Here is a 27704-nt window from a genome sequence, read left to right as displayed (position 1 = left end):
AGTACATCCATAGAAAGTAATAATGTAAACTGTCATTTAGTGCTTGTGGGGCTTCTATTTTGTTTGGGCACCTTTGTTTAATAGTAAAATAATAGTTACAGTATATTTATTTCCTGCTTCCCAACATTAATTTACTCTTTCTTCAGTGAGTTTATACCTCACTTTCAAACCTGATTCCTTCTCTATTTAAGGCAACTTAATCTGCACCTGAGACATTTCCGAAACTGAGTGTTAAAGGTGATTTGTGTACTCGCTCCAGTTCCAGAATTTGTAGAGATCACTTTAAACTTCTCCATTAGCAAAATTTAAATGGAATACATCAGTTATTGTATGTTAAATAAAATGTGTCTATTAAAAGAGCGCATGCTGAGGTTTAGTCACTATCTGATTAGCCTCATTTTAGAGCCCATAAGCAATAAATGCTCAATTACGTTCCTCTTATTGTATTTTAATTTGTGAAGAATTGGCATTGAACAAGAAAGTTATACCAAGTTGATGTTTTATAAGGGGAGCTATTCTTTTCATCTTGTACTGTACCAGAAATTAGTGAAGGGAGGGTTTTTTAATTTTCGGCTACTCCTCTGATACTTAATTTTCAGTGTCACTCTGCACTCTAAAACCTCCAGTGAACTGTTCCGACTCCCCCTTCATACCATGTAGATATTTACTGCATTCACAAACAACCTGAAGAAATCTGATATAATTTCTTTATCAAATTGGATAAGTCTACCAGAAAATAAGTATTGCCCCAGTAGCAGAGTTCAGCATGTTTAAACAGAATGTGTATTTCATATTGTAAAATTTGTGTTGCTGTGTTAAAGGTGAAGTGGTGTTTATGGAAAATAAATAATTTACCAAATTGTAGCCATGTAAGAGTTGCAGTGATTTGGACCCATAACAGGCCTACGTGCAAAAAACTATTTTAATCCTTCTGACTTTAATTCAGCCTTCCTAATCCCAACATTATGGAATCAAGTCAATTACTTAATGGGAAACAACCCTGAAGAGAACATCGTTGTTATCACAAAAATAAATGTTAGCCTGGCAACTAAGAATTACAAGACTGTTTCCAAAAAAGAGAGCAATATAAGATCGTTTCAATCCATTTTATTTCCATAGTTACCTATGGAGTTGAGGAACTCAGAAATATGCAACTCTGGTTTTTGTACATGCCGTTTTGTACCACTAGCATACTAACCACTCAATTTTTGGCCCTATTCGTGAAATATCTGGTTGCTTCAGATATAGTAGCTATTAGTCTGGCTAAGTCTACATGACAATACTATTACATTGGTCACCCCACATACTGTTAGAGAATTCTATGGAAGAATTCTCTTTGGAGAACAGATGCAAAGGCCTCTTTTTTCTGGAGACTCTGTGCGGGAGTAAAGAAGATGAGTGTAATTTGCTGTGCTGCAGAATCCTAGTAGACAGGTGGTTGTTTCTATGCAAGCCACTGACCAACCTCTTTCTGCATTAGGATCTGTCCTCTTGGTGCATTTATGTATTTGATAAGAAAGAATTATGAAAGTCTTTTCCCACTTTTAGTCTCCAGTTCTTAATATACTATTCTAACTTCTAGTTTTCTTGTACCTTTTTGATTTGTATTGGTTTGTTTCTCTGCAGGACTATATGCAGAATGTTCACGGAAAAGAAATCGACCTTTTGAGAACTACTGTGAAAGTGCCAGGAAAGAGGCCACCTCGAGCGACGTCAGCTTGTGCACCCATTTCCAGTCCCAAAACGAATGGCATGTCCAAAGACATGAGCAGTTTACACATCTCTCCTAATTCAGGTAAGAGAATAGCAAGTTGAGCAAAACAAAAGAACATATGTTCTCTTCCAGTCAAATACATTAGTGTGTGAGAGTGAATGCATATGTTCATACATATATACCACCTATGTGGAAATGATAGCTATGAAATAAATTACAAATTCAAGTGACAAATGACATCCATGACTATTAAACTTTCCCTCTGTCTACTAATCCATTTCCCACAAGAGATCTCAAACCTCTGAACACCTTTGAACTGCCACCTTTTAATTTATTTTAAAGAGCTTAGCCAGTGAAATATTTCCTTATTTCCCTTCTAAATTACACAAAGGCTAACAATGAGAAATATTCAGTCCTGTCCCAGTGCGAGGTTATTGGGTCCAATATGTTGCATCCCTGCTGGGCTAGAAACAGGAGATTTATGCCATTGGAAAAGAGCACTTCCAATTTGCCAATGGGATTCACAGCACCCATGTCCAACTTTTGTCTCTTCCCTCTCCATGTTCTTGTCAGCTGTTGGAAGCAGGGTCAGAAGAGGAACATCTTCATTTGCAAAATCCTCCCATACACTGTGCTGCAGAAAGTGAGAGCGCAGCTTCCTTTTTAAAATGTCCCATGCTCCTCCAAACCGGAAGCAGGGAACAGTGGGTGAGAGTGGACGCTTCATTTCTTAGAGAACATAAGAATGGCCATACTGGGTCAGACCAAGGATCTGTCTAGCCCAATATCCTGTCTTCTGACAGAGGACAGTGCCAGATGCTTCAGAGGAAAGGGATAGAACAGGGCAATTTTTGAGTGATCCATCCCCTGTCGTCCAGACTCACCTTCAGGCAGTGGGACATTTAGGAGCACCCAGAGCACAGAATCATAGAATATATGGGTTGGAAGGGACCTCAGGAGGTCATCTAGTCCAACCCCCTGCTCAAAGCAGGACCGATCCCCGACTAAATCATCCCAGCCAGGGCTTTGTCAAGCCTGACCTTAAAAACTTCTAGGGAAGGAGATTCCACCACCTCCCTAGCATGGGACTGTGTCCCTGACCATCTTCACTAGTAGCCCTGGATGGGCCTGTCCTCCATGAACTTATCTAATTCTTTTTTGAACCCAGCTATAGTTTAGGTCTTCATAACATCTCCAGCAACGAGTGCCCCAGATGGACTGTACGTTGTGTGAAGAAGTACTTCCTTATGTTTGTTTTAAACCTGCTCTCTATTGACTTCATTTGGGTGACCCATGGTTTTTGCGTTATGTGGAGGGATAAATAAAACTTCCCTATACGTGTTCTCGTAACCATTCCTGATTTTATAAACCTCAGTCGTATCCCCCCTTCATAATCTCTTTTCTAAGATGAACCAGTCCCAGTCTTTTTAATCTGTCCTCATATGGAAGTTGTTCCATACCCCTAATAATTTTTTTTTTGCTCTTCTGTGTACTTTTTTCCAATTCTAATATATCTTTTTGGAGATGGGGCAACCAGAACTGCACACAGTATTACATAAGAACATAGGAACCAAAGGTCCGTCTAACCCAGTATCCTGTCTTCCGACAGTGGGCAATGCCAGGTGCCCCAGAGGGAATGAACAGAACAGGTCATCATCAAGTGATCCATCCCCTGTCGCCCATTCCCAGCTTCCGGCAAACAGAGGCTAGAGACACCATGCCTGCCCATCCTGGCTAATAGCCATTGATGGACCTATCCTCCATGAACTTATCTAGCTCTTTTTTGAACCCTGTTATAGTCATAAGAACATAAGAATGGCCATACTGGGTCAGACCAAAGGTCCATCCAACCCAGTATCCTGTCTGCTGACAGTGGCCAATGCCGGGTGCCCCTGAGGGAGTGAACCTAACAGGCAATTGGCCTTCACAACATCCTCTGGCAGAGAGTTCCACTGGTTTACTGTGGGCTGTGTGAAGAAATACTTCCTTTTGTGTGTTTTGCCTATTAATTTCATTTGGTAATCGCTAGTTCTTGTGTTATGAGAAGGAGTAAATACCACTTCCTTATTTACTGTCTCCACACCAGTCATGATTTTATAGACCTCTATCATATCCCTCCTTAGTCATCTCTTTTCCAAGCTGAAAAGTCCGAGTCTTATTAATCTCTCCTCATACAGAAGCTGTTCCATACCCCTAATCATTTTTGTTGCCCTTTTCTGAACCTTTTCCAATATATCTTTTTTGAGATAGGGCACCCACATCTGTACGCAGTATTCAGGATGTGGGCATACCATGTATTTATGTAGTGGCATTATGATATTTTCTATCTATCTATCCCTTTCCTGATAGTTCCTTGCGTTCTGTTAGCTTTTTTGACTGGCCCTGCGCATTGAGAGAATGTTTTCAGAGAACTTTCAACAATGGTCCAAGATATTTTTTTTTTTTTTAGTGGTAACAGATAATTTAGACCCCATAATTCTGTATTTATAGTTGGGATTATGTTTTCCAGTATGCATTACTTTGAATTTATCAGCACGGAATTTCATCTTCCATTTTGTTGCCCAGTCATCCAGTTTTGAGAGATCCCTTTGTAACTCTTTGGAGTCTGATTTGGACTTTGCTATCTTGAGTAATTTTGTATCATCTCCAAACTTTGCCACCTCACTCTTTATCCATTTTTCCAGATCCTTTATTAATATGTTGAACAGTACTGATACCAGAACAGATCCTTGAGGGACCCTGCTATTTTAACTTTTCCACTGTGAAAACTGACCATTTTTTCCTACCCTTTGTTTCCTGTCTTTTAACCAGTTACTGTTCCATGAGGAGCTTCCCTTTTACCCGGGACTACTTACTTTGCTTAAGAGCCTTTGGGTGAGGGACCTTAAGAACATGAGAGCGGCCATACTGGATCAGACCAATGGTCTGTCTGGCCCAGTATCCTGTCTCTGACAGTGGCCAGTGCCAGATGCTTCAGAGGGGATGAACAGAACAGGGAAATCTTTGAGTGATCCATCCCCTGTTGACCAGTCCCAGCATCTGGCAGTCAGAGGCTTAGGGACTTCCAGAGCATGGAGTCAAAGGCTTTCTGAAAGTCCAAGTATGGTATATCCAGGGAATCCCCCTTGTCCACATGGTTGTTGACACTCTGAGAATTGTAATAAATTGATGAATCATGATTACCCTTCCCCAACAAATCATATTCTTCTAGATGTCTTATAATTCTCTTCTTTTCTATAGTTTCAACCAGTTGGCTGATATTGAAGTTAGGCTTGCCAGCCTGCAATTGCCAGGATTGTTTCTGGGACCTTTTTAAAAAATCAGCATTACATTAGCTATACACCAGTCATCTGGTACATAGGCTGATTTAAGCAGTAGCTTACATATCATAGTTAGTAGTTCTGCAATTTCATATTTGAGTTCCTTCACAATTCTTGGCTGAATGCCATCTGATCCTGGTGACTTAGTTCTGTTTAATTTATCAATTTGTTCCAAAATCTCCTCTATTGACACCTTAAATTTGTCATCTAAAAAGAATGGCTCAGGTGTGGAAATCTCCCTCATATCATCTGCTGTGAAGACTTGATGGAAAGAATTAATTTAGCTTCTCCACAACGGCCTGGTCTTCCTTGAGTGTTTCTTTAGCATCTCAGTCGTCCAGTGGCCCCATTGGTGGTTTGGCAGGCTTGCTGCATCTGATGTACTAAAAAAAAAAACGTTGCTGATTAGACACCTCTTTCCTTAGTCAACCACATGGCCAATTTATCAAAACACTGCTGATCACTGGGATGGTTTTTCCCCTTTATTACCGAGTTAGCAATCAACTTTGATATTTGTGACCTTTTCACTCGCATTTGAAGGGGGTTGATGGATTATTGTTATTTACATTTTAAAAAATAGAAATAAATCCTTAAAGTATTTTACATTTTTTTTAAATGTATGAATTGGTGACATAACTTAGTAGGCAAAAGACGCTTTATAGTCCTGATGTGAGTGTCTTTGAGAGGCAGTTCTACCCTTTTGGCATCTTCTTCAACCAATCGGAGTGAGGTATATATTCAGGTCATTCTGTTTGGACATCAATCCCTATGAAGCATATGCTGTCCTCCAGCGTGTGATGTAGGAGGGGAGCCAAACTGCAGCAAACCCTTATTAATAGGATTGTGGGAAGGGTCACGCTAGGAGGTGCAGGTGCATACAGCATCTTTCCCATTGTCCAACTTGGTGTATAGTTGCAATACTAGTTCTGTGCTTAACTTCACTCACCAGAGCAGATCAGGGCCAGACTACAATTCAGTGCCAAATAGAGAGTGGAGCTGAGGGAACAATTCCTCAACACAGCTTATTCCTGTCTCAGGGCAGCAGAATTTCTAGTGCCCTTTCGCTGCTGCCCTGAGACTTTAACAGACTTGGGCGTGGGTGAGTAGAGTGGGGATATTATAGTTAGACTGGTAAGCCAGTCAGCAGCATGACAGAACCAACAGCGCTGCTCTAGAGAGCCAAGATCTGTAGGTCAAGGTTCTTACTCCTATGTCATCCTTTGTTGGGATTTAGAAGCTCTGTCCTCCTACCATTCACCGGTGCTATTCTCACAAGACAGTCGAGGGGAGTATCATCTCAACAAAGGTTACAAACCTCTAGCAATATGTTTTCAACTTTCTCCATGAGATTCCCATGACCTGGAACTAACAAGCTGCTTCTCACTTCCCACAAGGTAGGTGGATGGATTGCTCTAGTACTGAAAGTTTGGCTCCAACACTGCCCCCTTTCAGGAGTTGCTTGCCCAGCACTTAGGAATGCTTCTGCCTTCCGTCCAGAAGAACTTGAACTGTCCATTCCATGGGCAGAGCAGATAGAAAGGCAGGGAGAAAGCAAACTGTAGTGAGAGTCTGAAATGGGGGAGATTCTCTTTCTCATGCTACCAGCCATATTCTCTGAATGTCAGGGTGGGTAGTTAAACAAGACCTACCTCTCCTAGGGCAGACTTCCCAACATTCAGAGGATCCTTAAGGTGGTTTTGCACCACAAACCTTGTCTTTCTACCAGGGCTGGCACCCAGGTATGGCGGTTGCCATCATTGCTAGAGCCCTCTTCATGGCTTACTAGGACAGCTATTAATATTGACAGGTTTCAGAGGAACAGCCGTGTTAGTCTGTATTCGCAAAAAGAAAAGGAGTACTTGTGGCACCTTAGAGACTAATAAATTGGTTAGTCTCTAAGGTGCCACAAGTACTCCTTTTCTTTTTATTAATATTGAGTGGCTGAAGTCTCTCCCGCATCTAGCAAAACTGAGTGAGTTGGGTATAGTGAGGAATGAAAGGGAACCAAATGATCAGACCACCCTCACTTCTTCTCCTGTCCTGCTTTGAAGGCTATGCCCCATAGTGGTTTCCATCACTCAATTCATGCAGCCATTCTTTAGCCTGTGTGTGTCTTAGATGAGCAACTCTTTGATTTCCTTGGCTAGGGAACTGCTTCATGTGGATCCCTGATTTTTTTTAATATAGACTGATTGCAGAATTGTCAGTTTGTATGATAACAGAGCAAAGAAGATGGTGTATTTTAAAGGATAGCACAGCTCTGTAGACAGCCTTAAGTTCAGACCCAAATATGTTATTTTTTGGCTGTCTGATCCACGATCCCTTAGTCATGGCATGGTAGGGATCTCTGTCAACAGAACTTCCCAAAAGTGGGAAGTACATAATTTGTTATCCATCTGACTCTGTGCCCAAGAATGCCTTCTGTAGGATTCTATTGAGAGAACAAAGATGGTATCAAGTGTTGAGAGGGTTGCTGCATCCTAATGCCTATCAAGGGTGATATAATTTCCATAGTTGAAGAGTGAGGAGCTACAAGAGTCTTCCATCAGAGGACTCTTTCTTACTTTTTAAGCTCAGCTTGGTCCAAGAGAGAAGAATCTGGCTAAAATTGTGAAACCAAGAGCAAAAAATCCTCCAGAGGGACTTCTCTTTCTTTAGAGAGACTTTTTTTTCAGCTCTATAAATCTGACTGCTTCTGGGGGCTTTTTGAAGCTTTTGTTTTAAGGTTCTTGAATCATCAGATTCACAAAAGAGACCTTCTGAACATCCACAAGTGTCTATTTGAGCGTCCAGGAAAGATGATGGGGATTCCAAGGAGTTGGCACCAGGTAATGAAAGGTGAATGAGCGCAAACTGTCTCAGGATGTGTATAGAAGGGGAGTGATGGGACTGGTGTCATCCTAATAGGTCCACAGGCTTGGATTCTCTTGACAGGTGTAAATATCAGCCTCTTGTCCATGGAAGTAACCTCTCTCCAGAGACTACAGGACCCAATGTTGCCAGTACCCTGTCAGGTTCAAACTGATGGGCTGGAACTTAAGAGGACAAATCTTTTGAAGACTCTGGGTATGCTAAACAGTTAGCTGATGTCTTCCTACAGTCTAGACTCTACATCCAAGGCCAAGTGCCATGTCTAACACATTTCAAACACTGGAATGCAAAAATCTGTCCAAAATCAACAGCAGTCAAAACTTGCCTTCGTTTTCTTTCTGATGATTTGTTGAAGGTCTGACCTTCAGCACCTCTCTTATAGATGCATCTGACTACATTAGTCACCTTCGATTTATATACGGGGGAAAGCATCTCAAGCTCCTTATTCTAACATTGCCAGGTTCTCCAAGGTAGTCGTAAAACTGTATCCTGTAGTCATACTCCTGTAGCCAGCTGGAAGATGAACTACTCTTTGAACCACCGATTGACTTAAAAGTTTTTAATTGTCTCAAGTTTTACTCAGTTGTTTCTTTTTACCATTTTTAAATCCAGACATCACACCTCCTTTTCAGTCCTTCTGATTCTTAGGGAAGTAAGCGGCATCACCAGTATGTCTGTCAGGCTATTACATTACCTGGACAGAACAAAGTTTGTCAGGGAAAGACAATTTATTTATTTGTTCCATGGGCAAAAATTATGGTTTCAGAGCTTTAAAATCAACCGTCTCTTGCTTGGTCTCAGCCACAATTCTTCTTCGAGATGAGTGTCCCTGTGGGTGCTCCACTGTAGATGTCGGTGCGCCCCACACCATTGTTCAGAGATTTTTACAGCAGTATGCGTATTGGCTGCCATGAACAGAGCCTGCCTCACATACCAGACTTGTCTTAATTGTGTGCATGCGTGGCTGAACTCCTCAGTTCCTTCTCTACCGTCCCCGGCCCGAGTCGGACCTAGAGCAGACTCGTTAAAACTTTTTCTTTTACCCATTCTACATCCTTTTTTCCGGTTAGTTTAGCACTCTAGTTACTAGATAAGTTCATCCCTTTAAAAAAAAAAATTCATTCCTGCTTGTTCCTCTCAGCGTCCAGCTGATGCTAATATGCCTGGCTCCCCAGGATTTAAGCGGTGCACTACGTGCAGGGACGCCATCGCTATCTTGGATGGTCACTCTCAGTGTATAAAATGCCTGGGGGAGTCCCTCATTCCTCAAAAATGTGCCCATTGTTCCAAATTAAAATCCCTGGCAGGTAAAGACAGAGAACTCCGCCTGAAAATGATTCTTGGGCAGAAGTCACTCGGACCTGCTTCTAACCCAGGTACGGGCTCCTCAGTGAACTGCAGCCCTCCCGCCTCCAAAAAGGACAAAAAGAGAAAACAACTGCCTCCCTCACCCAGAAGGGAAACATTGCAAGCAAAAAGATGGCTGAGCAGGTCTATTTCTTCTATGCAGACCTTCCCCAGGCTCAGCACCTTGATGTGCCGGTTCCCCCGGCATCATGGTAATTCCTGCCTGTGGCTGCGGTGACAGCGCAAGCTCCCTGTGCCGAGGCTTCAGGCTTCCAGTTGCCTGCCTCTCTCATGGCACCATCTGGCACCGCAGTGGACACGGTGCCAGCACAGATTACCTTGCCGGAAGAGACGCGGGCTGCGCTTACCTCCCCGGCACCACCGACCTCAGTGCATGCATTGAGCGCTACGGTGCAGAGAATGTCGGTGGCGATCAACCCTCCAGTGCCACAGGCACTCCTAGCGGAGGGTTTATCTCACACAGGCTCTCCGGCACTGCAGTTCATTCATTCACCAAACCTACAGGTGTCACCTAACCTACAGTCACCTCTACTTGACACCTGTTTTTCTCCGGACATTCGCATGTGGTCCAGACACCTGTCTACACCTGTATCTCACTTTTCTACTGATGAGGAAGCCATAGTGCAGGGAGACTTTTCACCATACCAGTTCTCCCAGTCACAGACCCAAATCAGCACAGGTCACTGAAAATCTAGATCTTCGCTCATCAAAGACCTCCCTCCCTGGTATACAAACCCGTGGATGGTACCACCTATGCCCTTCCCCAGTCAGTGGCAATACTGGAGTCCATGGGCACCATATAAGCGATTCCACTATGATCACCAAGATGCCAAAAATAGGAGCAATGCCACCTCGCCGCCACCACCATTGCATACGGCTACAAATGAGACACAACAACAAGCTGTTACTCCACACTTCGATGAACACACTACACATGCCTCCCCAACCCTTATGGAGCCCGTATCCACACAGGATGAGGCTATACTGCCTCCCCCACCAACACTGTTGGATGACTTCTTAAAATTTCAAGACCTCTTCAAAAGAGTTGCCAATGAGTTGAGGATTAATCTGGAGGAAGTTTCTGAAAACCAGCATGAGTTGACTGACATCCTGCAACCTTCCTCCACATCCAAGATTACCTTACCTATAAATCCAGCCATTATGAATCCTGCCAAAACCATATGGCAGACACCAGCTACTAGTACACCTACCTGTAAGCGAGCTGACCGGAAATATTTTATTCCTTCCAAAAGGTCTGAGTTCCTTTTACTCACCTAGCGCCAAACTCATTGGTAGTAGAGGTAGCTAACCAAAAGAATGAACCCCAGTTCCCAGGTCTACCCCAGCTGATAAAGAACGTAAAAGGCTGGACCTGCTTGGTCATAAAATATATGCTTTGTCCACATTACAATTCCGGATATCTAATTTTGCGGCCGCTCTGGCAAAATATGACCACAGAAATTATGAGAAACTCATGGGCTTTATTGATGACATTCCAGAGGGCAAAAAAAACAGTTTAAAGCCATAGTCTCTGACAGACAAATCATCTCCCATACCGCACTACAAGCTGTGCTTGATGTTGCTAACACAGCTGCGAGGTCCACTGCTACAGCAGTCGTGATGCGTCCAGCTTCCTGGCTTTCGTCGTCTACTTTTCCTTGCGAGGTTCAGAATACCATCAAAGATCTCCCTTTTGATGGTGAAAAAACTATTTGCCAGTAACACCAACGATGTGCTTCACTCCACGAAGGACTTGAGAGCGACAGTATGGTCTCTCAGTATCCAAACCCCTGCAAATAGGAGGAGACAATATAGATACCAACCTTATCAACATCCACGCTACCCAATGTATACTCAACAAAGTCATAGACCATATGAACAATGTCAGTGATCAAGATACCAACGTCACCGCACCAATCCATCGGCTCTATGTCAACCCCCTCCCACTAATAAGCAAATGTGAAGATGTGACTGAGGGTATAGAAAACGTCATCCCTACTTCAGTGTTTATTCTTCCCCACCCCCCTGCCCCCGTCCCTTTTCAGGGACTCCTCTCACAAACAACTGTTCCACCAAGAGGTGCATCACCTCCTCCAATTAGGAGCAGAAAAACCAGTGCCTGACAACACAGAGGAAAAGGGTACTACTACCATTACTTTTTAACACAAAAGAAAACTGGGGGATGGCGACCCATTCTCGACCTCAGATGCCTCAATAAATTAGTTAAATAAAATTAAAAAGAAAAAATACAAAATGGTGACTCTTGCAACCATAATTCCAGCACTGGAGCAGGGAGATTGGGTTTTCAGGCCTCAGCCTGCAGGATGCTTATGTTCCTGTGACCATACATCCTGCCCACAGATGTTTTATTCGCTTCTTTCTGGGCTCACAGCACTCCCAGTACAGGGTCATACCTTTCGGCCTCTCGTCTGTGCCTCGTGTCTTTTCCAAACTCCTCGCAGTCATAAGAGCTCATCTCAGAAGGCAGAGAATCATAATTTTACTTACCTCAACAACTGACTTTTCAAAGCCAGGACCTTCCAAGAAACCATTCAGTCCACACAACGGACAGTCCAATGTTTCCATGCTCTTGGCCTGCAAATGAACAAAGAAAATCTTCACTCACTCCCACCCAACAACTGGAGTTCATAGGAGCACATTTCGACTCACGCAAAAGAATAGCATCTCTCTCACTCCACCTTTTTAACATCATCAACCTTTTCGTTCCCAAGCTGTGCAACAGTCCACAAGTGGCTGCACGAGCTTGCCTACAACTCCGAGGCCACATGGCCTCTTGCACTTTTGCAGTCAGGAACACTCACCTCTTCATGAGGTGTTTCCAAAGCTGTATTCCACGGTCTACAGACCGAATGTCCATGGTTTGAACAAACTTTTATACATACCTCCCAGAGTCTAGGACTCCCTCCACTGGTGGACATTGTCTCACAACCTTTGCTCCAGGGTCCCATTTCTACGGACATCCCATCTGTTGTCATAACTACAGACGCATCCCTTACGGGATAGGGAGTACACATGCCCCAGTACACTACTCAGGGTCTTCTGTCTCCTGCTGAGACGTCCCTTCACATCAGCGTCTAGAACTCTGAGTGATACGCAATGCCTGCCTCCAATTTCTCCCTTTCATACAAAACCAACATGTCAGGACAATGACCGACAACATTGCCTGCATGTTCTATGTAAACAGGTAAGGGGGGGTGAGGGCGCAATCTCATCCCCTTTGAACAGAAGCAATGAAAGGATGGAACTGGTGTCTCAGACACAATGTCTCAATATCGGCTGCATACTTACCTGGCTCTCTCAATACCACTGCGATGACTTCAGCAGAAGATTTCCCATAGACCACGAATGGGAACTAAACAAGGATATAGTACTAGACATATTCCACACATGGGGATACCCAGCCACAGACGTTTTCACAACTGCAGCAAACAAAAAATGCCCAAGATTTTGTTCCAGAGCGGGACTAGGCAAACACTCACCGGGGGATGTGTTCATGTTCCCATGGAACACCGACCTAATGTATGCATTTCCCGATACCGCTCATATACAAATTATTGATAAAAATACGAACACACCAAGCCAGGGTCATAATGATAGCCCCACATGGCCCAGACAGGTATGATACCCCTTCCTTACCAAGATGTCGCTTTCCGCACCCATCCCACTACCCTCCACCCGAATATCTTGTCCCAACAACAAGGTCTACTACTCCACCCCAGTTTGACCATGTTACACCTCAAGGTTTCATAGAATCATAGAATCATAGAATATCAGGGTTTGGTTCCTTCATGGTTCTGAACTGGCTCGGAGCAGATTCAAAATGTACTGCTTTGTAGCACAACAAATTCTACATGCACCACCTGCCTTCATAACTGGACAAGATTTACACACTGGTAGATTGTCACAAACACCACTCCTTTTTTCCATGCCTTTCCCACTAATCCTTGACTATCTGTTTAGAGATTAAATTCTCTGGACTCTCCCTGAATCCCATCAAACTCCACTTGACTGCAATTACAATGTTCTATGATGCCATCGATGATAGTCCTATCTTTGCTTATCCCATTACTAAGCAATTCCTTAAGGGACCCCAAACCCTATACCCAGACGTCAAACTGCCTAATCCATTTTGGGACCTCCCCAAGTCTCAACATGCCTAACCAAAACCATTTGAACCATTAGCTACATGTTCCCTCCTACTCTCTCTATGAAAACAGCATTTCTGGTAGCAATTGCCTCTGTGAGACGCACAGGAGAAATTGCAGCACTCATGGCAGATCCTCTATACACCATATTTTTTTAAGGACAAAGTCACCCTACGCTTACTCTCTGAAATTCTCCGAAGGTGCACTCATCTTTCCATGTCAGTGAGCCTATCCATCTTCCTACCTTTTCCAAAACCACATGCAAATTCCTTTGAATCTACGATGCACACTTTGGACATGCGCAGAGCTTTGTCCTTCTGCTTCGACAGGACTAAAACCTTTAGGCGTTCCAACAAGCTATGCATCCCCATTGCAGAATGCTCTAAGGGCTCATTTATCTCTAACCACAGACTTTCTAACTGGATCTCGAGTTGCATTTGTCTGATCAACTACAGAACATGACTCCTCCTACCTTTATCAGGACTCACTCCACCAGATCCATGGTGGCCTCAGTGGCCTTTCTACTTAACGTCCCCCTTTAAGGACATTTCCAGAGCTGCCATTTGAGCTTTTGAAAATACATTTGCAAAACATTATGCTCTTACACAGGGACCATCACCGATACACGTGGGCAGAGCTGTTTTATCGACTGTATTCCTTCCAGATCCAAAGTCCCTACCTCCTTGAGAGAGACTGCTTTTCAGGCACCTACAGTGGAGCACCCACAGGGACACCTCTCGAAGAAGAAGAGGAGGAGGATACTCACCTGAGCAGTAACTGATGTTCTTCGAGATGAGTGTCCCTGTGGGTGCTGCACTCCCCTCCCCCCCCGCCCCATCTATTTCGGAGCTGGGACAGCCTCCATTGTAGAGAAGGAACTGAGGAGTTTGGCCACGCATGTGCACTATTAAGACAAGACTGGTACATGAGGCAGACTCCACGCATGCGCAGCTGATGCGGGTACTGCTGTAAAAATCTCCGAACAACGGCGCAGGGACACACCGACACCTACAGTGGAGCACCCACAGGGACACTCATCTCGAAGAACATCAGTGAGTAACCTCTTATTGAATAAAAACAAGATAATATTAAAAACAAGTTAAAAAAAAAGGCACCTGCTTGGGCTGGTTTTACTGACTGTGAAATGTATGTAGGTTTTTAAGGTCAGGCTTGACAAAGCCCTGGCTGGGATGATTTAACTGGGAATTGGTCCTGCTTTGAGCAGGGGGTTGGACTAGATGACCTTCTGGGGTCCCTTCCAACCCTGATATTCTATGATTCTATGATTCTATAGCAGAGTTCCATTCTCAACATATTTTAGCATTCAATTCAATAAAATTGAGGGGGTATATAACAAGCGATGGCTTTAAAGAATACTATGGAAATGTTAGTATTTTAGAAGATTACATCGCAATCTATAAATAGGTTTGCTCTTCTGACCCTCATAATGGTGAAGGATGCTGGAAACATTCTTCACACAGATAGAGGATCACAGCTTCAATTCAACTAGAGAGGAAATATAGACAGATGCAGTTCAACTCCCATGCACAGCAGATAAGGTTCCGAAATCAGTACATATTTAAATTACACAATTGAATGTGTGTTTTGGTTGTGCTGAAAATATTTTTTTCAAAAGCTTTCTCACTATAACATCTTGCACATGAGTATGAAGTGACTGCGAAGAGAAAATGCACATAAATATGTTTTGAAGTACAGGAAACCTATATGCAGTGTATTTCACATTTGAGGACCTATTGAAAAACTAGTAGTGGTGGGGAGATTTGAACACTTTGTACAATACAGTAATGACAGATTGGAAACACTTCTGTTTTTGCATTGGAAAAAGTTACTGAAAAGCAGTGATAGTGCATAGCTGATAAGAATTGGAGAGACATTATGTGAATTAGCCAGTGAAAATCTTTTTCTGAGGTGGCAATGAAAGGGGAAATTTCATGGCCTGCTGTAGAAAAGTGCAAAATAATTGTCTCACAACTGAAAACATTTGTAATTTGACCCTCATTGTGTTCATGGTGCTTTCACAGAAAAGCAGGGGTTTTGTATAAAGATTATAATGCAGTTGCCTTCAAGTTGAGTGTAGTTAGCTTAGTGATGTCACCTGGTATTGTTCCCAGATCGGGTGAGTCTATTCCATGCGCTCAGGAAGGATCAGCAGATGCTATTTTGACTCTTGGGTATTTCTAAGACACTTATCACAATGGTATTTAACCATTACAGTAATATTTAAACTGCATTTCTTGGAGGGAGAGACTACGGCTAAGAAGTTAGACAGAAAATAATTATATTTTCCCCAATTTTTTTGGAATCAATAGTAATTACACAGTCCAGCCTGGGAATGAATTCTTGTCAAAAGTATATTTGGGAACTAGGTTCCTGTTAAAATTTTGAGAAGCCATTAGCTACACTGAATTTGAATATTATCTATGGTTTTAACAGAGAAACATAGGCAGCCCTCTGAGAAAGTGGAGAGGTCTGCACTCCCTTTGGCCTTATTTAATCCCCCCATTTTATACAGGCAAGGAACTGTTGCATTTTCCTGTGTTTGATATTAGTATGTGTTTGTTTATTGCTTCAGAGTTTACCATTTCCTAAGAGGAGCAGTTCTCTGTGGGTTTTTTTTTGTTTGTTTGTTTTTTGTGTTCTGTCATTGTAGACCTAATGTCTCTGGTGCATGATAGAGCTCCTCATACCAAAAATGCACGCCTGGCTGGCTTTCACTCTTATGTGACAAAACTACATACTTCTTTAAAAAAAAAAAAAAACTGTGTTAAAAGAACATAAAGGTTGCAAAGTGAAATACCCATTTAGAAAATGTGACATTTATAATTCCTGTCCAACTTTGATTCCGCTTCTTTGCACTTATGCATTATGATAGTCTTGGGCAACATCTCATAGGAAGTCGACTGGAACCCAGCAGTTCCATGCAGTGTCTTAAACACAAGAAAACATACCTTCATATTTAACAATTGTGTGCCTTATTCAGTGTCTCTCTTGTGCGCTACATAGGGCAGGGATCCCGTAAAACACATGATAATGTAAATCAACCTGTAACATAATACATTTCCACAAGAGGGCAGAATTAAGATTGCACCTTAATTCCAGGGTTTTCTGACCCTTGAGTGCTTGATTTTGCAACCTTACATTCTTTTAACATTTTTAGTATGAACTGTCCTGGGGTTTTTTAAGCAAACTGAAAAAAACAGAACTATAGTGCCCTCTACATGGGCCATCCACTTTTTAATCCAGGACCATAATATGCACATCACAGACTTCTACTGCTCAATCTAAAGGAGTAAATGACAACAATAATAGGCTATTGTCTTCCATGAGAAGAGGCCACTAGAGGGGAATGCTACGTACGCTTTGCCTGTGCCTTATACAGCTGTTTGCTAGACAGCAGAAGAATTTGGGAATCTGGAATCCTAGGTTCCATTTTGGGCTTTTTAGGGAGTGGAGTGTCATCTGGCAGCGTAGTAGGAAGAACGCCTGAGATATAAGCCCTAGTATCAGAGGGCTGGTATGAGGCAGAACCTACTCACAAAATCTGGCAAGAACAGGGCTGATATTGCAAAAATACACATTCCTAAGAAGTGCTAGTCACAGAGTACTCATGCAAACATATCCCGTTATCAAGTGGTACCAGAACATCCCGATATCAAGGATGGTACAAAAACATTCCCCAAGGATAACAGTAATGACCCCTGACCCCTCCTAAAAGATAAGGTAAGGATTATAGTATGTAATAAAGATGTTTTGATCGAACCAACATGTACACGGTGAGGGGTAGTACCCCTGTGTCATGGGGCAGTATGTAACTTGTTTGCATCAGGGTATAAAGATCTATCCCAGAGGAAATGTCTTTGTCTAGCCTAGAGAGGAATGGAAAGTCCCACCGGTCACTGAGCTGGTCCATTGTTACAGGCATACATATATTAGTGGTGTGGTAGAGTCTGCGGGATACTAGTACCGTGCTTCGTCGACAATAAACCTGGCTGGGTTCCTGCATCCATTAACTGCTCTTATAGTCATTGGGCGGTTTGCTCGAGGTCTGCCATGCCAGCTGTCTGTGCGGGGCTAGGGCAACACACAAAGGGAACACACGCACACACAGTCAAACGTCTTATCAACATCTAACCACAGGTCGTTGCCGACAGCACAGCATATGGTTTTGGCTTATTAATTTTGAATAACATTGTAGCTACGTAGGTAACACTGGACTCTCTTCAGAGCCATGCCAAAACTGACCTTGTGCTCTTTGAATTTCCTTGTTTGTAAAATGGTGAGAGTGATACTTGCCTAGGGAGGCAAAATCCCACCAATAATTATTGTGGGCTGTGCTTTTGTCTTTTGGGCCACAAGCACCTTGCGGCCATTTGCACCTTCTTCAGTCATGAGACAGCTCTGCTGCAATCATAGAATCATAGAATATCAGGGTTGGAAGGGACCTCAAAAGGTCATCTAGTCCAACCCCCTGCTCAAAGCAGGACCAGTCCCCAACTAAATCATCCCAGCCAGGGCTTTGTCAAGCCTGACCTTGAAACTTCTAAGGAAGGAGATTCCACCACCTCCCTAGATAACGCATTCCAGTGTTTCACCACCCTCCTAGTAAAAAAGTTTTTCCTAATATCCAACCTAAACCGCCCCCACTGCAACTTGAGACCATTACTCCAATATGAGCTAAGAATGCTTAACCAGCACCTAGCCTCGCTTTTCCAAAAGATTACCTGTTGGAGCTCACATGCCTATATGAATCATTATCCATGTATATGATAAGATAGAGATTGGGATGTGTGCTTCAAAGGTACCTCTGTTTATTGTGCTCCAAATACAGGGCATAGCGCTCCTCCCATAACTTGTCAATCTCAAGATGTCATTAAATAGGTGACCTGTTCCCTGTCACCACTGTTTTCTGTGATGGTGCTATAACATCCCAGCTCTTTCCTGTCCTCTCACCTTCCATCTCAAAAGCCTCTCTGTACATGTGCATTTATTGCACATGCAATCTCTCTCATTCTTCACCTACCAAAACCCAGACATATTTCAAAGATGTCTGCTATAGTATTTCTGCTTGCTTGAAAATTCTAGTGCAAAGGGGCCTTACAGATTCTTTTTTCCATGCTTCCAAAATTTTTAGCAGCAAAATTTCAGCATTTAAAATAGCATGCAAAAAAATGGCAGGATATTTTTCGTGAAATACCAGTGAAATGTTTTTGCCATTTCTGCATACGGCTACCACAAAATGGCAACTGGAGTTCCTTATCAGTAATTATCCCCATTGACATTTTATTTAATGCTGAGAACAATGTCCCAGCTTTGTAAAAAATATATTCTTGAAATAGCATGACAAAGGACTACAGGATGGCTTTGCTACACGTAGTCTTGTGGTAAAAAAGGAAACAGGCAAATTGTGGTGAGGTTGTAATGAGGCTCAGCAGTTACCCCATAATGTAAAATTTGTGAGCCAAACAGCACCTGGACGTTACATCCGTTAAATTGGCTTTGTAAAATGATGTATAGCAAGTACAGCATAGATTTCATGGGCAAAAATGTGTTTAACTCTTAAGTCAATGTTGAAATTTTCTTCAAACAAGATTTTATGTTTTACTTTCCACCTTGTCCCATCTGCTTGAGAACAAAGGTTTAGCCTTGCCTTGAGACATGTATCCCAGTTCCAGCAGAACTCTTTTGCTGGCTTTCTGTATTCCTGACTTTAAAGGCTTCACCAAGGGCACAGACATAACTATCCATAATTTTTACCTCCTGCCAGGCTGTTGTCAACATCCCCAGCATCTAGGAGAGTAAGCCAGGGAAATAAATTAACATCCTAAAAACAAAAAATCAAGTTCCCATTCTCCCCTTACTTAGCTCCAATTTTAGATGCTCTCTAACTTACTGAAGGAAAATAAATCCCTTAGTGAAGGTATGGAAAGAAAAATTCTGAGTACTATCAATCACTTCCTTTCCAGAACCAGTAAAACTGATTGCTGAAAAGCTTTTCCCCCTAACCTGGAATATGTCTCTAATTACGGCAGGTGATTTACCTGTTGGAGGCAAAGAAAAATAAACATCTCCTTTCCCCTGTCTCTTCCTAACAAGTCCTAGGACCCGACCTGAAGACATCTAAGGGCTTGTCTATATAGTGCATTGTCCACACTAACGTGGTCTAAATTCTTGTGCACACTAAGCGGCTAGTGTGGACCATGCTGGGCGTATTAAAGTTCCCTAGCGCACATTAATATAGACTCTCGGGAACTTTTAGTGTACACCAGCAGGATCCGCACAGGCCAGTTAGTACGTAATATGCTAGCGTGCCCTAGAATTTACACCCCTCTAATGTAGTCTAATGCACTGTGTAGACAAACCCTAAGGTAAGAAGTAGGGGAAGGAGTGAGTTTGTTTTTTAGTGAAGTGCCATTTGTGGGAAAATCCCTTGAGAGGTTTAAGCTGTAGATAGTCTTCCAACCCAAGTTCCAAGGTTAGTTTGTTTGCAATGCCTATGATCCAAACTGCAGGTTTTAATTGGGGAATTGGGTTTGCAGAGACTTGCCCACAGGCTAGGCTACTTGCACAACAGGTTGAGCAGAGAGGAGGATGGTACAAATTCTCACTTCAGTTAGCATTAGCAAGGCTCATTTCCTTCACAACACACTTTTAAAAAGTTGTATTGCTGTCATGGCACCCCAAGTCCAAGCTGTGGAATATAACTTAAGTAAACACAACATTTTATTTATTTAACTTTCAAGGTGAAGTGAAATTCTGTTTAGATTTTGTGACCGGTGGTAGACAAGCTTCACCATGCTGAGCAGTCAGTGTGCCTCAAGCCTGACCTGGGACTATCTCTACACGGGGTAATTTCCAGATCCCTTCAGCTTCTGCTGTATCCAGAGATACTGCCAAAAGATACTGCTGTATCCAGAGATACTGCCAATTCTGGGGTAATGTTACTTGATGTGGACATGTGTCCACGCGCTACATCAGCTGCTGAACAGCCGTTCTTCTGTAGAAGTTATTAGCACAACTCTCAGGTTTCAGAGTAACAGCTGTGTTAGTCTGTATTCGCAAAAAGAAAAGGAGTACTTTTGGCACCTTAGAGACTAACCAATTGCTCAAATAAATTGGTTAGTCTCTAAGGTAGCACAACTCTGTGCCTTCAGATGGAGCAGACTCACAGGCCCAGTTTTCAACTACTACTGACCTGGGTTAGGTATGAGTTGGTGATCTGTGTGTCTGATGACTTGTCCCCGGAGCCATCCATCCATTTGTTTCTCTTACAAACAAACAAAACCACATCATATTTCGAGTCACTGAGGTAGAAAGTTCACATCTAGCAAGGTTTACTGTATCAATGAATTGTTGAATAGTTAACACTGTTAGTTACAGAAGACTTCATATTGTATATTCACCATTGTATGTAAATTTAACACTGAAGTATTCAAAAATGTTTGTTAGCTGCACAGCTGTCACTAAGTTTGTTAAACACTATTATCATCTAACAATGTGTGACGCTTCGGACATGTTGCAAAAATGTAAAGATGCTGTTCTCATAAATGTGAGTTTCATAATCCTGATCATCTATCAAAGCTATGCAGTGGCCATTAAGTAATCTTATTGTACGCTGAAGTGCTTAGAATCAGATTAAGTTGTAATGAACTGCCTTCCAGACATTATTTAAAAAATGTTAAGTACAGAATTTATTTTTAAGTTAGACTAATATACTTTTAAAGTATCTAATATGGTATCATTGGGTTCTAATAGTGATAGTTTTTCCTTACAACTAAAAGTTATTTTCTTTTAAACTGAAATGAAATCTACCGCTTGGTCTGTGTCACAGCATATAGTTTCCACAAAATATTTCATTACAGTAAACCTGAAGATTAGTGGCAATAGCCTTTAAAATGTATCGTGGTACTCATTTAAAAAAAAAATCGGGAGGTGGGCACAGGGGAAACTTAATATAAAACCTAATAATACATGGATAAGGTAATTTATCTGTCTTAGATATGTATTTTTAATTTTTGGCCTGATCCAAAACCAACTGAAGTCAGTCTTTTAATTGACTTTGGTTAACTTATGTGTGTGGTCCGTTTTAAATTGGGGGTATTGTGTGGGTTTAGATTTTATGATCAGGCATTTGCACCAAAGCCAGTAAGCACTGGCCAAGTAGTAAATATTCTCAGGATCAGTCCCTAAATTTTTAATCTATTCTGGAAATAAATGATCAGCAATGAAACTAAATGGCCCAGAGTGCTGGGGTATTGTTCTAACACTGAATATTTTCATTTTAAAATATATTTTGATAGTGTTGGCTGGCGAGGGTGTAAAAAGGAGCAGGAAAGAATATTTTCTTAAGAAACACCTAATTTTTGTCTAAAATAACTCTTACATAGTATGTAACACTTACAATATGCTATATTAGCAACAGTGTAAATGTGAATTATTTTAACCTATTCCAGTACTCTAGCCAGCATTATGCAGTTAACATGAACTGTTTTCTCTCCTTTCTTTCTCACTTGGACACATTATGTGATTATACTGCAGACTGTAAACTCAAGAACTTGTGAGGAATTTTGTTCAAATTTTAACATTAATTACCAAAGTCTATTTTTGCTTTGACTGGGTTTCTACAAAAGACTCTCAGATGGATCATTTTATTTCTTTTGACAGGTTTCAGAGTAGCAGCCGTGTTAGTCTGTATTCGCAAAAAGAAAAGGAGGACTTGTGGCACCTTAGAGACTAACAAATTTATTTGAGCATAAGCTTTCGTGAGCTACAGCTCACTTCATCGGATGCATTCAGTGGAAAATACGGTGGGGAGATTTATATACATAGAGAACATGAAACAATGGGTGTTACCATACACACTGTAACGAGAGTGATCAGATAAGGTGAGCTATTTCCAGCAGGAGAGTGGGGGCGGGGGGGTGGAACCTTTTGTAGTGATAATCAAGGTGGGCCATTTCTAGCAGTTGACAAGAATGTCTGAGGAACAGTGAAGGGGGGAAATAAACATGGGGAAATAGTTTTATTTTGTGTAATGACCTATCCACTCCCAGTCTCTATTCAAGCCTAAGTTAATTGTATCCAGTTTGCAAATTAATTCCAATTCATCAGTCTCTCGTTGGAGTCTGTTTTTGAAGTCTTTTTGTTGAAGAATTGCAAGTTTTAGGTCTGTAATCGAGTGACCAGAGAGATTGAAGTGTTCTCTGACTGGTTTTTGAATGTTACAATTCTTGACGTCTCATTTGTGTCCATTTATTCTTTTACGTAGAGACTGTCCAGTTTGACCAATGTACATGGCAGAGGGGCACTGCTGGCACATGATGGCATATATCACATTGGTAGATGTGCGGGTGAACGAGCCTCTGATAGTGTGGCTGATGTGATTAGGCCCTATGATGGTGTCCCCTGAATAGATATGTGGACACAGTTGGCAACGGGCTTTGTTGCAATGATAGGTTCCTGGGTTAGTGGTTCTGTTGTGTGGTGTGTGGTTGCTGGTGAGTATTTGCTTCAGGTTGGGGGGCTGTCTGTAAGCAAGGACTGGCCTGTCTCCGAAGATCTGTGAGAGTGATGGGTCATCCTTCAGGATAGGTTGTAGATCCTTGATGATACGTTGGAGAGGTTTTAGTTGGGGGCTGACGTGATGGCTAGTGTTATTTTCTTTGTTGGGCCTGTCCTGTAATAGGTGACTTCTGGGTATTCTTCTGGCTCTGTCAATCTTCAGTCTCTCTGGTCACTCAATTACAGACCTAAAAGTTGCAATTCTTCAACAAAAAAACTTCAAAAACAGACTCCAGCGAGAGACTGTTGAATTGGAATTAATTTGCAACCTGAATACAATTAACTTAGGTTTGAATAGAGACTGGGAGTGGATGGGTCATTACACAAAGAAAAACTGTTTCCCCATGTTTATTTCCCCCTCTGTACTGTTCCTCAGACATTTTTGTCAACTGCTGGAAATGGTCCACCTTGATTATCACTACAAAAGGTCTCCCCCCACTCTCCTGCTGGAAATAGCTCACCTTACCTGATCACTCTCGTTACAGTGTGTATGGTAACACCCATTGTTTCATGTTCTCTATGTATATACATCTCCCCACTGTATTTTCCACTGAATTTATCTGATGAAGTGAGCTGTAGCTCACGAAAGCTTATGCTCAGATAAATTTGTTAGTCTCTAAGGTGCCACAAGTCCTCCTTTTCTTATTTCTTTTGCTAATTCAGTTGCTGATAGCCGAACAACACACAGCCATTCTAGAAATTTTAAAAATGGTCACTTTTGTCACTTTGCAAACAAAAAAGTGTCAAGTAATAAATATCTTGGAGATTACCCTTTCATCCTGCTAGAGGGTGCTCCCTCAAGGTCATTTTTTCAGTTCTCTTCATGACACTGTTTGCCCCTCACCAGTACTAGAGAGAAATAATCATACTTTTGTTTTCAATATTCTGTGCTTCATAGAAAAGGGAGGGAAATATCAGGGCTACTTGAGTAAGTGTTTTGGGGGTTTGGTTTTAAATCAGCATGAAACATTTTTGTCTTCCTTTAAAAATTTCTTGCTTTGATTTTAAGTGTGCAGGAGGTTTGACTGGGATTCCTTCTTCCTCCAGTTCACAAATGGGGCTGAAGTCTAACAATTAGCAAGACAAACATTAGAAATATGTTCTGAACTTTCATGGACCTGAATGTAGGTGCCAGAGTAGATGAGATCATTTACTGATGAGACTGCATTTGTTCCAAGATGACTGATTTGTATGCCTCACTGTACTCTTCCACTATATCCTGGATAAAATCACAGATTCGTCCAGTCCCACTGATGGGGTCTTGTTGAGTTTTGACTTTTACATATTGTAATACTAACCAGTTGGATGTTCAGACCATTGCAAAACTGCTAGCTCTTTTATTCCCCCAATGATTTTAAAATATTAAGGCCATCAAGGGGGTTGAAGCTGATTTATCAAAAGGAGAAAAAAATGCACAAATGTGTTTGGAGTATTGAAGTGCCGTTGACATCTAAAGTCCTAACCATGCTGTTTTCCTCCACACTCCAGCAATCAGGACATCCAGCAAACCCATAAAAAACCAAACTAATAGCATGAATATTCAGTGACCTAGAATACTAATTATTGTCATGAATATTAATGTGATCGGACTTGCTTTTTCCCCTTCTCTTTCTCTCTTGCTCTCTTTTTTTCCACTCAGCCGGCTCTAAAGATGGGCCATAATGAGAGCATTTAAGAGAGAGAGCGCTCTCCGCCGTGACAGGGACTGGGGTAATAAGGAGAGCTTGATTAACGTGGTGCACTTGGGGGAGAGATGAGAGGATTCACGTGGTCCTGTTGTGGGGGAGGCAATGAGGCACCGGCGGCTGTGTTGCTGCTCCCTCAGATTAATGAGGCCTAAGAGTGCATTAGGAACAGTGACAAAGGTTTGATCTAATGGGCTCAGTCATTTTTCCTTTGAGTGACAGACGCACAGAAGTAATTGGCTGTGCAGAATGGCAGCTCATTGGCAGTACTTAAGGATACATTATCCCCGTTGTGTGGCCCGCAGAGGCTGTTTATCAAAACTGCTCACACTGCAGACATGCATTCGCTGAGCTGCCGTTACAGTGGTAATAGCTATAAAAAAAATTTAACATCAAAATCGTAGCTATTGTCTTTTAGAAAGAAAGTTTCTCTGTTTTAGTTTTAAATGATCTAGGAAATATTTTAATAATGATAATTTACTTTGTACACCAAGCATGAGTATTTTTAGGCCCACAATTATGGGTGAGAATTTGGGAAAGTCTGTTTTACTGGTACAGGAAATATGAAGTTAGTTTTTGCCCATTGCTTAAGTCATATGTTAATTGTGTCTAATTTAGAGGTTATTTATCTAATGCCCAGGTAATGCTTTTTTCCAGTTTAGTTATTATTAAACAACTTCCATAAGTCTTCACAGAGATCCCAAAGCACTTTACAAACTATGGCCCCAAGCCTGCAGATATTTCCACATGTCCTTAACTTTACACATGGGAATTGTACTCTCTTTGAATTTACTGATGTTACATTAATCAATTCAATGGGACTACTCCCATGCGAAGTGTTAAGCACATATATAACCGTTGGTATGACTTCGGCCCAAATTCATAACACACACAAAGAATGTAGCATAGCCAGCTCTGGGATGTTACAGTAATAGTAAACAGTATTTGCTCAGAAAATGTATAGCAAAGGGAAACCGTGCAAAGGGAATATAATATGAGCAAACTGGATTTTTGTCAGGATGATTTAACTAGAAATGTCCTTACTTTGCAAAATGTGCCATGGGATCTTGAACAAAATCAGTTGGACAAGTTTGTGATCTGTCTTTGCATCCAAAAGATGGTACATGTGAAAACATAATTTCCCTAATCATATTTGGAGCTAAAAGAAAAGCATACCCTCCTGTTGAATCATTAATACCACTTCCTGCAGCACCAGAGTATTTTCTTGGAGTCCTCCCATGCGTTCATTAAGCTTGACTCTACTTAGCTTGTGGCTACCAATGAGATCCCAGCCTGAGGTTGCAGAGCTTCAGGCCTTTATTATTGTATTGTATTATTATTGTTTTGGTGTGATTACTGACTATGAAAGAAAACTGTATTGAAATCGCACAAAGTAATTCACTTTGGAAAACGGCTTTAGACAAATATACAAAACAAAGCTCTTGGAGGATTATTGAAAATGAATTCTGGGCATTTTAATGGGGGAATTGGGGGTTATTTACAGGACTTTGGAGCGGAGCCCAGAGCTGGAGCGCAGAGCAGCTCTGGAGCAGTGGAGCTGCAGGTTTTTGCCTGGAGCTGGAGCGGAGCCGAAGCACAGCTCCAAAGCCCTGGTTATTTAGACCCCTAGTCAGGTCCGTCCAGGAAAAAAAACAGAGGTGCCATGCTGTAGGCTGGTATTGCAGCTGGGTCCAAATGGAATTCATAGGAAGGAGACAGGTAAAGAAAACATGTTCTTTTGCCTTTCTCCATTAACAATCCCTGCCAATAACCTATCTGGCTCCTGCTGCTCATGGTACCTAACTCCTTTCAGTAGACAGTCTCTCCCCCACTCCCCCTGCCCTCTTACGGACTCATTCTGAATGGGTTTGGGGAGATGCTGTCCAGTTAGTAAGAAGTAGTGGTGCATCTTGATTTCACCACTGGGCACAAATTCTGCCCTTGGGCCAGCAGGGGAAGGGAAGAAGCACCTTTTATCTTCTTGGAGAGAGTTATGATGGGATCCTACGTGACATGTTGTCAGATTCCTGAGGGGCGTTTCCAATCGCTGTAGTGAAGGTCATCGCAATGTGTATGTTAGTAGGCACTGAAGAGAGGACAAGGCAAATGGGAAGGTGCTGGAAGATTACTTGCTTCCCACAAAAAGTTAGTCTGCCAAAGGTGATTTCTGCATAACTCTGGGAATTGGATTAATTAGGGTAATGGAATACTGAAGGAAGGGGGAGCTTAAAGCACTTCTCACAAAAGTAGTGTCTTTCCCCTCTCCTCGTCTACACCCTCATCCCCAAAATAACCCCAAATACAGAAGATTTTTGGCCCCGATTTTATAACAGCGGGTCAAGCTGTGGTTTAATCTTCTTGACAGTGCTGTTTAATGAATTAGAGAGCATTTCAGGAATATGCAGTATCTTGCAACATAAATTCACCCAAGATGATTTGGTACAATTAACCCTCTGATACCAGGAGTCAGGATTTCCTGACCCACTGCTCTAATGTATTTTTCATTAGTGTTAACAGCTGGGGAGCTGAGCCCTCTGGCCTGGAGAGGTTTATTTCCTTTTGGAAGAGAAACTCATAGTGATCATAAAGAGCATAGCACAAATAAACCATGAATGTAGTGAAGGCAGAGTAATGTGGTAGAGTTCACCCTATGCCCTATCTTCTTCTGTTCTAATGTAATCTCTCTCTCTCCTGGTTTCACATATACACAGTTTCTTGCAAAAATTGAATAATGGTAGATTACCCAACTCTGGAATCATATATTCACCTCTTACTTTGAAAATAGTGTACTGGGTGCACCCTGAATAAAACCCCTTACAACTCAGTTGTTTGCCTTGGGGATGGTGGGAAATCACAAATGCACATGCTGCAATGAATGCAGGCCGCTTGCATGCATTTAAATTATCTGTATCTCACTTTTTTATGGTACAGTTGTGAATTATATTCTTTTTGCATTTGTAATTAGTGGGTAGAACAGATGGTGGAGGCTTAGTTTGAAGTG

At 42.0% G+C, this 27704-nt stretch overlaps 1 protein-coding gene across 8 annotated transcripts in view; it reads left to right on the top strand.

Moving 5' to 3' along the window:
- Nucleotides 1-27704, top strand: part of AGAP1 (ArfGAP with GTPase domain, ankyrin repeat and PH domain 1) — a 694100-nt gene that overhangs the window by 468825 nt on the left and 197571 nt on the right. For all 8 annotated transcript variants that reach the window (XM_073306802.1, XM_073306800.1, XM_073306804.1 and 5 more), the window contains one exon: nucleotides 1627-1795. In XM_073306802.1, the coding sequence (XP_073162903.1) occupies nucleotides 1627-1795 (169 nt within the window). The remainder of the gene's footprint in view (nucleotides 1-1626; nucleotides 1796-27704) is intronic.

The sequence above is a fragment of the Lepidochelys kempii genome, chromosome 11 (genome assembly GCF_965140265.1).
Source record: "Lepidochelys kempii isolate rLepKem1 chromosome 11, rLepKem1.hap2, whole genome shotgun sequence".
Taxonomy (NCBI): Eukaryota; Metazoa; Chordata; order Testudines; family Cheloniidae; genus Lepidochelys; species Lepidochelys kempii.
This window is presented reverse-complemented; position numbering and strand designations above follow the sequence as displayed.